Source organism: Eupeodes corollae, chromosome 2 (genome assembly GCF_945859685.1).
Source record: "Eupeodes corollae chromosome 2, idEupCoro1.1, whole genome shotgun sequence".
Classification (NCBI taxonomy): Eukaryota; Metazoa; Arthropoda; class Insecta; order Diptera; family Syrphidae; genus Eupeodes; species Eupeodes corollae.
This window is the reverse complement of record NC_079148.1, coordinates 19,555,052-19,569,142: the sequence shown is the minus strand read 5'-3', so window position 1 is coordinate 19,569,142 and position 14,091 is coordinate 19,555,052. Positions and strand designations below refer to the sequence as shown.

At 34.6% G+C, this 14,091-nt stretch overlaps 1 protein-coding gene across 4 annotated transcripts in view; it reads left to right on the top strand.

Moving 5' to 3' along the window:
- The window catches only part of LOC129946802 (cytosolic carboxypeptidase Nna1), a 261,648-nt gene that overhangs the window by 225,358 nt on the left and 22,199 nt on the right, over positions 1–14,091 (top strand). For 3 of the 4 annotated variants that reach the window (XM_056057138.1, XM_056057137.1, XM_056057135.1), the window contains 4 exons: positions 1,616–1,896; positions 2,048–2,207; positions 2,424–2,582; positions 11,336–11,504. In XM_056057138.1, the coding sequence (XP_055913113.1) occupies positions 1,616–1,896; positions 2,048–2,207; positions 2,424–2,582; positions 11,336–11,504 (769 nt within the window). The remainder of the gene's footprint in view (positions 1–1,615; positions 1,897–2,047; positions 2,208–2,423; positions 2,583–11,335; positions 11,505–14,091) is intronic. The other variant, XM_056057136.1, reaches the window with a different exon arrangement.

Sequence of the window (14,091 nt, the reverse complement as noted above, 5' to 3'; positions counted from 1 at the left end):
TTTGCTATAACTTTCGTCAATCACAGTTTTCAGAAGTTTTTTTTTACTAGAATGATAAAATTTATGTGACAGCTGTCAAATCTGACTCATCAAAAATTCACAGGGTGAAAGGGTGTTTTGTTTAGAAAATAAGTACTAAAAAACGAAACACAATTCTTTTGTTTTCTTAATTTATTTATAAGTAGAATTCGCTATAACTTTCGACAATCACAGTTTTCAGAAGTTTTTTTTACTAGAATGATAAAATTTATATGACAGCTGTCAAATCTGACTCATCAAAAAGTCACAGAACTTTCGTATAAATAGAAAAATTGATTTAGACAACAATTTTCAGTTACACCTTAGAGTAGTCGATTGGTTTCCGAATCTGACATGGATATCTGTCATCCTGAAAAGGCTGATTTTCTATGACAGATATTCAATGCCTAGTTAGAATTTTAGCTGGGTTTTTAAAACATCAAGATTAATACGTTTATCAACACATTTTTTAAAGATTTTTCTTATTGAATTCACATTTAGATTTGACGTTTTGTAAGTTTAAAAAATACAAATTATTTTACGTATTTAAAGGTATGTTTATAAAATTCCTTTATTAGACAATTTACGTATTTCTGTGCTGCGAGTCTTTTTGGAAACAAAAGTTGCAGTTCTACAAAATAACTTCTTTTAAAATCTAAGTAAAAATAACAACAAAAAAAATGTCAAATTTACGTATCAATGTACTGACATTTTGACGCATTGACGTAGTGTCACAATGAAATACTGACGCGCTATGACGTACAAAAAAATTAAATGGGGTGGCGCAACAGTCCGTTGTGAACCAGGGCCTAGTGACTTACAACTCGCAACCATTCCTGTGTGCGAGTACTGTTGTCAGGAATGGAAGGGACCTACAATTTAAGGCCGAATCCGAACGGCTAGTTTGAGAAAGCACTTTTTCATGACAAGAATTACTCTTGAAGGATTTGTCAATTCCTCGCAAGAGGCAGTACCCGCGAAAATTATTTTGTTTAAATTAAGGTGGCACAGGCAGGGATTGAACCCAAGACCTCTTGCATGACAGTCCAACGCACTAACCATCATGCTACGGGTACTACGCTATGACGTACAGACAAACTGAAAATTGGGCGTACTGAAGTATGGACAAAGTGACTTATAGGCACACTGGCGAATCAATACACTGTCATAACTGACAAACGAACATAACGAAATATGGAAGCACTGACGTAAAGATGTACCGACGTATGAACATAATAACGTATGAACGTATGAATGCACTGAAGTATGGAACCACTGATAAATTAAGACGCACTGACTTGGAAACACAATCAAATACGGAGGCACTGGAGGGTGTACAGATGGACTGACATATGGACGCACTTACGTATTAACACACTGACGTATTAACGCACTGACGTATTAACGCACTGACGTATTAACGCACTGACGTATAAAGCATTGAATTATTAACAGAGACATCTAAATTTAAACATTCCAGTTAAATTGTGATCTCAATAAATATCACCCTTTTTCAATTCCAGTAAAAAAATGTCAATATATTCTCAAACGAATATCTTCAATCTCATTTGTTATATTTTGTTTTCGTTTTTTATAGAAAAAGAAAGCTATTGTTGTTTCTGCACGAGTTCATCCAAGTGAAACACCCTCATCTTGGATGATGAAAGGCCTAATGGACTTCATTACGGGAGACTCATCGGTTGCCAAACGTTTGAGGCACAAATTCATTTTCAAACTTATACCAATGCTAAATCCAGATGGGGTGATTGTTGGAAACACTAGAAATTCTTTAACTGGCAAAGATTTGAATCGACAATATCGTACCGTTATAAGGGAGACCTATCCATCTATTTGGTATACAAAGGCCATGATTAAAAGGTATGTTTGTTGGATGGACAAAGACAGAGTTGAAGAGTAAACGAACCTACAAAGTCTCAAAAAAAAGCCTTTTGCTTTGAGAATTTCGATTCAAATGAAATATTTCACTTAATTTCTCTTCCATTTTTTTTTTGCTGGTTTTCAATAAAAGACTGATTGATGAATGTGGTGTGGCCATGTACTGTGATATGCACGCTCACTCCCGAAGGCAAAATATTTTCGTTTATGGCTGTGAAAATCGACGCAATCCGGAAAAGAAGCTCACCGAACAAGTTTTTCCACTAATGATGCACAAAAACGTGGCCGACAAGGTAAGTAGTTTTGAACTTTTACATACATTTTCACATAACTTCATGAAGGTCCTTTGCAAAAAAAGCTCTCTTATTCTCTTTACAATATTTTTGGTTCGAAATTGTAAAATTTAATTTTCATGTTTTTTTCTTCTTTTCTTTTATTTTTGGTGCAATGGTTGGATTTTTCTTGTTTTTGTTTTTCTCTTGTGTTTTTGAAAACACGGTTCGTTTCAGTTCTCTTTTGAAAATTGCAAATTCAAGATACAAAGGAGCAAAGAGGGCACTGGACGCATTGTCGTTTGGATGTTGGGAGTTACAAACAGCTATACGATAGAAGCGTCCTTTGGTGGCTCCAGTTTGGGATCGAGGAAAGGAACGCACTTTTCTACCGGGGTAAGTTGTTTTTGTGAAAAATAATTTTATGGTTTTGCAATGAATGAATCTTTGAAGCGAGATGTTGGGTCCGGAGGAGCCCGGACTCGGGAGTTCTTAATTTACTATGCTCTGGTGATTATTTTCGAATGGATTATTGTGGTTTTGTTTTAGTGAGGCTTTTGCTTGGTTGAGAAGTCTTTTTTTGTTTTTTTAATTTTGAGAATTAATTCATTTCAATTTGGTTTTCAAGAGATGCCCTTTGGCATTCGACCTTTTAAAGAATATTACCTTTTAATGAATTTTAAATGTACCTACCATTTAATAGTTGAGAGATCGCTTGTATATAGGTAAAGTTCTATGAAAAGGTTCTAGCTTAAGTCTTTGATTAACGATTTTACTGTTTGTAGGAAGCTTTTTTCAATTCGATTTAAATGAAGAAAATGTACCTTGAAAGGGTATAAAGGAGAAGAGGCAACTAACTTAAAATGAAAAAATCTTACATTTCAAGAACTTTTGTTCTCAAAATTTAGAAAAACATTGACAATACTGAAATGTATACAATTTTGAAACCCTGAATTAAGGATTAAGGATTTTAAAGTTATTGATAATTATCTATATGTGTTATTTTAAAATCTTAGAAATGTTGATCAGTGAGTTTTTTGGATTTTCACGTTTTTTGTATCGAGTTTTTAAAATGAAGGTTTTAAGTTTTTCTATTTCTATTTATTTATTAAATTAACTAACATTCTTACGTTTAAGATAGTTAAGATAGGGAGTGGATGTTCCGATGTCAGCTTTTATTGATTGAATTCTATTAAATCAATAGCTCTAAAAGAATTGAATGGTTGTCCTTGAAAAATTGAATTTATTGCTTAACTTGCACAAAAGAATATGGTGGTCTATGCTATCAAACGCCTTTAAAAAGCCAAGCAGAACCATTTTACCATTTTGTCCACGATCCAGAAATTCACGAAAATCTGTTGTGACCTTCAAGACAGCAGATTCACAGCTATGTTTAGCATGAAAGCCTGATTACCATTTAGTTAAAGGGTTATAAAGTTCCAAGAAAGCTATTATTTGGTCAGTCAAAATTTGTTCTGCAACTTTGCTGAAAAATGGAAGTAAACTTATTGGCCTAAAGTCAGATGGTTCAGTTGCATTATTTTTTTTTAGGAATAGGTAGAACTATTGCACTTTTTCGTTGCTCTATCTATATCAGTCAAATTTACTGATCTATATGACCGATAACTAAAGGTTCGGGAACTTCTTGAAAGTTTAACATTTTAAGTCTGTTCTTCATTTTTGTATCTTCTATATTATAATATAATAATTACTTCACGATCTTTAACTGGTCACTATGCTTCCTCGATAGTGACGTTGACACCAGCGCTGATATGATCACAAGTTTAATTCTCCTGGGAATTTGAACTTTTATACCGAACAGGGTTAAACGTATCAGACCCAAGGAAAACGCTTGGTCTAATGCGAGCTGTAAAGAGGTTATTAGGGCCAAAGAGGTAAGTTTCCGTTGCTATAAAGCCAACCGTACTGAGGAAAGCCGGAAAAAGTTCAAACAAGCCAGGAAGGCCTGCAACGCCCATATTCGACGACCAAATTTTTACATGACCATAAGTTACAGCAAAAAATACTGCAATGTCCCAAAGGCAGTAAACATTTTTGGTCATTTGTGAAAAACATGAGGAATTCTTCCTCTTCTTCGGTTCCTACGCTCGTTGTCAATGACACTCCTTTTTTAGCTCTTTAGAGAAAGTTAATCTCTTTGCTAGGCAGTTTGCCGCCAATTCTACGCTGCCAGTAAGTGTTATTACTCCGCCTGTACTTGAGCGAGTTAGTGATTCTATGGGACCAATCTTTTTTCGCACTCGTACTGTGGCAAGAGTCCTTAGAGATCTAAAACACACATAAATCCGCTAGTCCGGATGCTATCCCCGCTATTGTTCTGAAGAGGTGTTTTTCAACGCTGGCAAAACCACTGCGTAAGCTTTTTTTTCTGTCCTACTCCTCAGGTCTCGTTCCGAGCGGATGGAAAACGGCATTTGTCCAGCCTATTCCGAAAAAAGGCGAATCTTCCTCACCCTCTAACTACCGACCGATTGCACTTACGTTCCTTCTTTCCAAGGTCGTGGAAACGCTGATTAATTATCAGCTCAAGAAATATCTTGAAGATCGAAAGCTTCTAGCAATAGGTCCACTGGTGATCTCATGGTTCATCTCACCGAACAGTGGAGCAAAGCTTTACATAGTTTTGGAGAAAGTAACATTATTGCACTTGATATTTCAAAAGCATTTGATAGGGTTTGGCATCAGGCTCTCTAATCGAAAATGCGTGCTTTCGGTTTTCATGAATCCCTGCTTCGTTGGATTAGTAATTACCTTCCGGATCGTTCAATACAAGTAGTTTTGGATGGATTCAAGTCTGAAAACCATAAAATAAATGCTGGTGTGCCCCAGGGCTCTGTTTTATCTCCAACACTCTTTCTCAGTCTTATTAATGATCTCCTGTCTGAAACATCTAATCCAATACATTGTTTCGCTGACGATAGTACTCTTAGCTTTTCATATTCGTTTGGAGACTCACATCCCTCTTCTTCGGATGTGGAACTGCAACAACAAAACATGATAAGCTCATAAAATTCCGACCTAAACAGCATTGTTCAATGGGGATTAAAAAACCGCGTGGAATTTAATGCTTCGAAAACCCAATGCTGTCTTGTATCGTTAAAGCGGGATATACCCCCATTGCCATTATCCATGGATGGCACTTGCATCAATGAGACTGAACACCTCAATATTCTCGGTATGTGTGTCACCAACCATCTCTTGCGGAATGATCACATACGCGATGTCGCCAAAAATGCCGCAAGATGTTTTGGTTCCCTTAGGCGATGCAAGAAATATTTCACCCTTTCCGATCTGGCTGTTATCTACAAGACTTACATACGTCCAAGGCTTGAGTATAACTCCCAACTCAGGACTGGTGCTCGTGCAACTTACTTAAGCCTCTTGGATATTATTGAACGTAGAGCATTTAAATTGATAGATGAAAATATCATCATAAGTTCATTTACTTCGCTTGAACATCGTCGTAAGGTGTCTTGTCTGACCCTTTATTACGGTTATTTTAACGGCTTATGCTCTAGTGAAATAGTCAGTCCTCTTAAACAGTTCAACCCTAATAATCGCGCTTCTAGGAATGCTCATCAGTATACCCTCGAGCCCAACTTCGGCCGCATTGTCAAATACAGAGATTCGTTCTTTAGCCATACTACGCGAATGTGGAATGCCTTACTACACTCTGTCTTTCCTAGTCATTGCAATATTCAGGTATTCAAAACCAATGTGCACCGACATCTCCTTTTAAACTATCTCTCCTCTTCCTAGTTCTCACACTGTGACTCTTTATAATAAGGGTAGTAATATCCCCTTGAGTGTGTGTTTATTTAAAAAAAAAAAACTTCTCCCCTGCCTACAATTTGTTGCCCCGGTCGAAGGCAAGGGGAGTTTTTATTCTAATTTGACTTGACCATTTATATTTCAACAACTTTTTCTTGAAGTTATTTTAAGCCATCAATTTATCAAGCATTCATATTAATCATTAAACTATGGTGTGGAAATCGAAAGATGTTCTTACAGAATTTTTACAATCGAAGATATTTTTCAGTCAAAAATACAAAAGGTTTATGATCTTTTGACCGACTCAAATTAAGTTTCTTATTCCGCCTTCCAAATCATTGTAGCGTGATCCAGGCAGAACTTTAACCGATAAAAGAAGTCGTGTCCTAGCTTAAAGAAAACGTGATATCAACATCTGATATCCGTATTTTCTCAGATAGTTAAGACAGGCCACTATTAAATCTCTGTTGGGCCACTTTCAAATCTCTTAACTCTTTTTTTATAAACTCCAAACAGACATTCCAAGAAATTGGTGGACAGATGAACTCGCCAGAATTGGTTAGCTAATGGTGACATACCAATCGCTTCATGAAAACTTTTGCTAATGCAAGACGCACCCATCAGGTGGAATACCATCACCATGTTTCAGGTCACGAAAAACATCTTATATCTACACTAGATTTAAAAACCTCAAGGTGCTTTCAATTTCTAAGCAGATCGCATATAAGCTCGACAATTGGTGTCATAACCGGGCACTAATAACCTGTCTAATAGAAAAGCGAGTCACGCTGCTAAGCGTATTCTCAAATGACTTTCGCAGCAGCTGTACAAGTAAGGAAGATGAGGAAACAGTTCTTCAACTCACTTGTACATGGTTTGCTCTAGCTCAAAAACGCAGACATTACCTACGAAAATTCGATCTAATCGATCTCAATCATATAGACATAATTAGTCTTTTCGTAAGAGACTCAAACTAGTTTCATTGAGCTTAGAAACAATTCTTAAGATTCATGTGATATCACAATGGACCATTAAACTGACCTAAGGGTATCCTACTCCACCACGAACAGCCACTTTTAACCTAACCAAACCATGATCTTTTGAAAAAAACTTCTTACTTAATAAGTTAAATTTACTTCTCTCGAATATTAAACTTGATGTTTCAGCATTAAAAAAGTAAACCAAATTCTCAAGTCGTAAATATTCTCCTTTAATCGCATTAAACGTAGAATTTTCCCATACATTTATTTAAGTCCTTTTTTTTCTCAAGTGTATTTATTAACCTCCTTGAGATACGCAGTGTTTGTTTGTGCATATTTTTAAAATATCTTAAGTGACACAAATACAATTTAAGGACACCTTTACATAAAAAATACACATTACCATCACACAAGAGACGACACAAATGCCATTAGACCAATCTTACTTTCAAGACTGAATTAAATTTTGTTGGAAGAAAAAAAAATAAAATGAAGGAAGAATCCTTCTATACCCTTTTAAATACATATATGGTCCTTGCATACTCTTCTATTACTTTAACTTTTTTTTTTGTATAAAAAGGATTGATAGGTAAGTTGTATAAGGATTTTTAACGACATCCACTTCATTCGAAAACTCACACACACCGCACAAACCCGCATGGATAAGAACTAAGACGTGTATTGGTTAAAGTCTACGTGTGGACGTGTTTTGAATTTTGATACAAATTTAAACCCTTGAACCATCCCATAGAAATATACGAATAAAATATCCGTCTTCTATAAAATTCATTTTCAGCAATTTTAAAGCAACTCCGTCAGAGTATTAAACTAAAAATAAACAACCATCAACACAATTTCTTGTACGTATCTATATATTCGAAAAAGACAGATATTAATTTGTCTGACAAGAAGACGTACATCTACCTCCTTGTAGGTTGATGTTATCTACTCTATAGGGTCAGGTTAAATGACAAAAAAGCTTTCTTTACTTTTTGATGTTTTCACAAGAACACAAGAACTTTAAAAGGACTCAGGTCAAATTCATATGCAAATATACTCTTATAAAGGTGAACAGGGTGACTTTATTTTTTTATTAGGTCCTTGTCACATGTATGACGCAGTCAGTTTGACAGCTTAATTTGACAGCCGGTTGTTAGATTAATTTGTGTTGCATTTTTCAACATGGAGACATTCTGTTGTTGAGATTGTACATAAACTGTTTTTTCTCCTCTATTGTATTTTATTTCATTAAAACCGGACATTTCTCTAGGAAATGAAAAACATCTTCTCTTACCCTGAGGTTACACAAACTACATAAGATTTGGGGTTCCTCTCTGTGTGGCATATAATTCAGCTGAAGAAGTTCAGCACGCAGTCTCAACATCGTTGAAATTTCTTCCACACAATTCTCATCTCTAAAGTAGTTTTTTGGGCCTAGATTATGACAAAGTTGAGTGTAGATTACTCTGTGGTTAGAGCTGACTGCATCTTCAATGTACTTCTCGCTAAGCATCTTGTCAACGAGAACTGAGACTTCGGTTGATTACGTGCAAAGCTGCTTTCTTTGGAAGTCTATCATTATTCATTTGTAGAACTTTTATAACATTGTCTACCTGACTTTTCAGCGTCTGAATAAAGATTGGTGAGAGACCAGTTTCTAATGCAACTTTTCGACGCAATCGTATTGTTTGTAACCACATACTTGCGATGCTTAAAATAGTACTGATTCCGACACTGCTTCAAATACACGAATCTTACAGCTATGCGCAATACTTTTGTTGGCAAAACACTTTTTCCATGTAGCTCCAATCGCACTCCTGGCCTAAGAGAGTTTTTCATTAAGATGTTTTACCATGCTTAAGTTTTTTGTAAAACATAATCCTAGGTATTTTAAACTCATTTAAGACCTCAATAGGTATTGAATTAAGGAACTATCTTTCATTTTGACTATTTCTTCCACCTCCATTTCTGCAGACCAGTATTTTCAATTTGTTAAGGTTCACTTGGAGTTTCCACGTAGTACCGTACCTATATAGTTGGTTGATCATCAACTGAAGCGTTTGTGGTACTGCTGATAGAAGTACTATGTCGTCAGCGTAGAAAATAGCCTTTATAGTCGTCCCCGCAAACTCAACTCCTCCAAAAATATAATCTGTTAAATCTTCTATAAAAAGTGCGAATAGAGGATGGCTCAGCGTACAGCCCTGTCGAAGACCTGATTCCGTTTGAAACTATTCCGAAAATTACTCTCCATTCCAAACAGCTGCCTTTGTTTCGTTATACAGATTTTGTAAGACTTTTCCAAGCTTTGAAGACATCCCTAGTGCATAGAGTTTGTAGATAAGCGCTCGCCTATCCCCAGCGTCAAAAGCTGCTTTAAAATCTACAAAAAAGCTGTACAGTTTTTTCTCGTTTTGAAGAAAAGTTTCGGCGATACTTTTTAGCACAAAGATGTTATCGATCGTAGAGTAACCAGGCCTAAAATCAGCTTGAAATTCTTTGAATAACCAGTTTTTGTTTATCCACTCATTGAGCCGTTGATGCTAAATTGACGAAAATATTTTATATGATGCATTAAGAAAGCTTATCCCACGGAAATATTCGTTTAAAGAAAAATCTTTGAACAGCTTCAAATTCTTCGAAGGGTGTAACACCAAGGCTTGCACCCCATAGCACATGCAAGTGTTCACTGTAGCCCTAACAACTTAACTTGATATTTTGTTGAATGGTCAATGTTTTGGTTAGCAAAGAACCTTTTCCACACGATATTTAGCGCCAGCTTAGCTTCAGTACTTTTATCCTTTGCATGCTTTCCAAAGTTTAAGTTCGATGTAAATAAAACTCCAAGGTACTTGAATTCACGTACTATGTCTATCTGTTGATTATTGAGGCGCCACGTTTCCTCAGGTAGGCTCACCCTTCTATGTCGACTCTCAAAAATTATAACTTTGATTTTTTGGACATTGATCCCAAGTTTTACAATATTCATCCAGACGATTAATTTGGAGTTGAAGAGTAAAGGGGTTGTCAGCTATTAGTACCAGGTTATCAACTTTGATGAGAGTTCCAGCGAACATAACGCCTCCAGGAAGCATTTCAGAGATATCAAGCGCGAATAAAAGGAGGCTTAGAATACATCCCTGAGGGACACCTGCTGACGTCTCAAAATATCTGACAAATTGGAACCATCCCAAACTGCTGCACTAGATGACGACAAGAAATTGTTATAAAGCATCAGAAACTTCCGAGACACTCCAAGCCTCTCCAGCTTATAAATCAGAGCCTGTCTGTTGATGGTATCAAATGCGGCTTTAAAATCAACAAAGCATACATATAGTCTCTTATTTTTCTCAGTATATTTTCTAGCCATGCAGGTTAAGGCAAAAATGTGATCCATTGTGGAAAATCCAGAACGAAATCCCGCTTGAAATATACTTAAACTGTTTGTTCTTTCTATCCAGTTCGAAAGTCTTCTATAGAGAATTCCAGCAAATAGCTTTCTTAGAGAATTGAGTATTGAGATTCCTCTACAGCTTTCGGGCTGCATCGCATCACCTTTTTTAAATATCGGGAATATGAGGGCTTTTGAAAAAGTCGTAGGCACGTAAGCATTGCTGTACAGAAGATTAAAAAAATTAACGATATACGTTTTAAGCTGGTCATTGCTGCTTTTGAGAAATTCAACTGGGATACCATCAATACCTGCAGCTTTGTTGTTTTTCATTCCCAAAAGAGTTGCCTCCAATTCTCCTAAAGATATCGGCGCGTCCAATTCGGACACATCGTTTTTTTATTTAAAAAAAAAAACTGGCTTTAATTTTTTAAAATTTAAGTTAATGTTAAAAAACTAGTTTGAGGGAAATAAGTTTTAATTTTTGCAAAGATATTCGAATCGAAAACAATTTTCACCAACTTTTAGTCTCGTTTTTTAAAAGCGATCTCTCTAGTGGTTCTTGAGATATGTAAGTTGAAAAATGGTATCCCAAAGGTACGGACGTTCGAAAAACTGCTTAGAAATGTCGAAATTTTCAATTTGACAAAACGGCCCAATGACAATAACTCCCTATGGGAAGTTTAAAATTCGAAAACAATTACAATTATTCTTAGAGTATTTTTTGAAAGTTTTCATTACTTTTAAGACACCCTGTTTCAATAGCTTGTGGGATAAATTTTGTGTCAGGATTAATGTAAAGTCATGAATTTATCAGTCGTTTTTTTTTTCTTGAAAAGAAATTAAATATATTGTTTCATAGAACAAACTCATAAGTTACTTCTATGGAATAAAATTTTGTATTATTTGCACCCTTAAGGATTTTCATTATTTAACGTATTTTAATCATTTGTTTGTTTCTTTTCTCGTTTATTTTGTTTCTATAGGATTACGAGCATATGGGACGAGCATTTTGTGAGACACTCTTGGATTATTGCGATGAAAATCCAAATAAAGTAAAGAAATATATGAAAATATTTAAACAAGTTAAACGTACTAGGAAAAAAGAAAAACGCGAACGTAGAGCACTTAAATTGAAGAAATTAGCAGAACAGGGATGTATAATTGATGCAAAAATTATTACACGATCTGAAAAAAGTGTTTAGAAAAATAAAAACAAGCATATATACAAAATATAAAGAACACTAAAAAACATATCAATTAAATATTATCACTGTAATTTGAAATTTAGGTTAAATTTTTACGAAATATCGTACGCTTACACATGTTTTTGTGAGTATAATATATTTATATTTTTTTGTCGTTTTCGAGATGTTTTCGTGAAATTTAAACAATGTTTTTTTTTGTGAAACGTGACTTTGTTTTGTGTTTAAAATTAATCTAAGAAAAAGATGTAAGATAACTTAGAATCAATAACTAACAAATACTGGTCCAAAATGGTAAACTTGTGGTACACCATATAAACAAGCAAATTCAAAGAATGCGAATTAAGTTGGATATTTTAATTTTTGACTGAAGAAAAACTGTTTTCAAAAATTAATAGGTTCTAAATCTTGTATTCCTTGTAAGCAAATAAAGCGAAAAAAAAAATAAAGAAAATATTACCAACTAAAATTTAAGGATCCAATTTCCTGAAGAAAAATCATCTGCAAATGCATCTTGCTTTTGTGAAAAGAGGCGTATTTGACTCGCGTTGTGATGCTTTTTAAGATTCACAATAAAAATGAACGACTCAAAATACGCTGAACTCCAAAATTCTTGAAATTTATCGTTGTTTCAGCATTTTGACTTTTGCAGCGTACCTCCAAAAGAGAAGTCGATATCAAGATACGTTTAAGCTTATTTTTTATTTTTACAAGCGTTTCAATTTTTGTGTAGAACATAAGAACTTTGGTGGTTTGGTTTCAAACTATTTCTGATATAAAAATACTAATCATTCATTTTTGTGGCAAAGGAGAAATTTTTAATTACAAGATATAAAAAGTAGAAAAAATGAAAATGTTCCATAAAGTTTGTAAAAAACCTATCGGTCAATGAAAGTTGATGACTTTATAAGGACACAGTTTTTATAAAACTCACATACATAAATACTTAGCCGGCTTTAAAAGGCTTAAAAGTTTCTAACCTGGCAGTAAATATCGCCCAAGTCATGATCTTTAATCAGTGTTCAAAAACATCGCAAAAAAACGCTGCTAACGCCGGAAAGTCGATTAAGCAACATCTGAAGCAGGTTTTCAATTTACAGACCTAACCCTCTATCAATTTTCCCCGAACTGCCAAATGCGAACGCTTTCAACTCGAAGGACTCAAGTATGGTATTTTAACGTTTTCAACACCAACATAAACTCAACATTAAAATAAAATTCGTTCTTAACAGCACTGGAACTTTTTAAGTTGATCTGCCTCAAGGTTCAGCTTTTTGTCCAACACTTTTTTATATTGATAACAAAAAAAAAATAAACGTTTACGCTGAATAAACGGTCCTGAAACTGAAGTGCCTATAAAAGGTAAAAAGAGTTTCTAGCTCTGACATTAATATATTTTCAATGTGTAACGGTGCAGTTGTATTCAATACAATACTACACCTGCAGAAACAATATTTTCAACTAAGCGTGCATAACGATTCAACATTTTTCCCAACTGCTAAATGCCAGCGCTACTATCTAGAAGTACTCAAGTATATGTAGGAACTTCAAAGTCGTCTTCAACAACATGAATTCAAACCAAAATTTTATTTCAAACAGCATAGAAACTTTTTAAGTTGGTGTGCCTTAAGGTTCAACTTTTTGTCCTACATTTTTTTTCATATCAATAATTAATAAAATCCACTCTTAAACAAACTGTTCTGAAACTGAAGAGCCTATAAAAGGTAAAAAGAGATTCTAGCTCTGACATTAATATATTTTTAATGTGTAACTGTGCAGTTGTATTAAATACAATACTACACCTGCATCAACATTATTTTCAAGTAAGCGTGCATTACGATTCCACATTTTTCCCAACTGCTAAATGCCAGCGCTACTTTCTTGAAGTACTCAAGTTAATGCAATTACTTCAAAGTCGTCTTAAACAACATGAGTTCATACCAAAAACTGATTTCAAACAGCATAAAAACTTGTTAAGTTGGTGTGCCTCAAGGTTCAACTTTTTGTCCTTTACTTTTTTCATATTGATAATTAATAAAATCCACTCTTAAACGTTTTAACAAACTGTTCAAAAACTGAAGAGCCTATAAAAGGTAAAAATAGTTTCTAGCTCTATATTTTCAATGTGCAACGGGGCAGTTGTATTGAATACAATACTACACCTGCAGCAGCAATATTTTCAACTAAACGTGCATTACGATTCAACATTTTTCCCAATTGCTAAATGCCAGCGATACTATCTTGAAGTACTCAAGTGAATGTAGGAACTTCAAAGTCGTCTTTAGCAACATGAATTCATACAAAATTTTATTTCAAACAGCATAAAAACGTTTTAAGTTGGTGTGCCCCTAGGTTCAACTTTTTGTCCTACACTTTTTTTCATATTGATAATTAATAAAGTCCACTCTTAAACGTTTAAACAAACTTTTCTTAAACTGAAGAGCCTATAAAAGGTAAAAAGCGTTTCTCTGACATTAACATATTTTCAATGTGTAACGGTATACAATACTACAACTGCAGCAGTAATGTTTTCAACT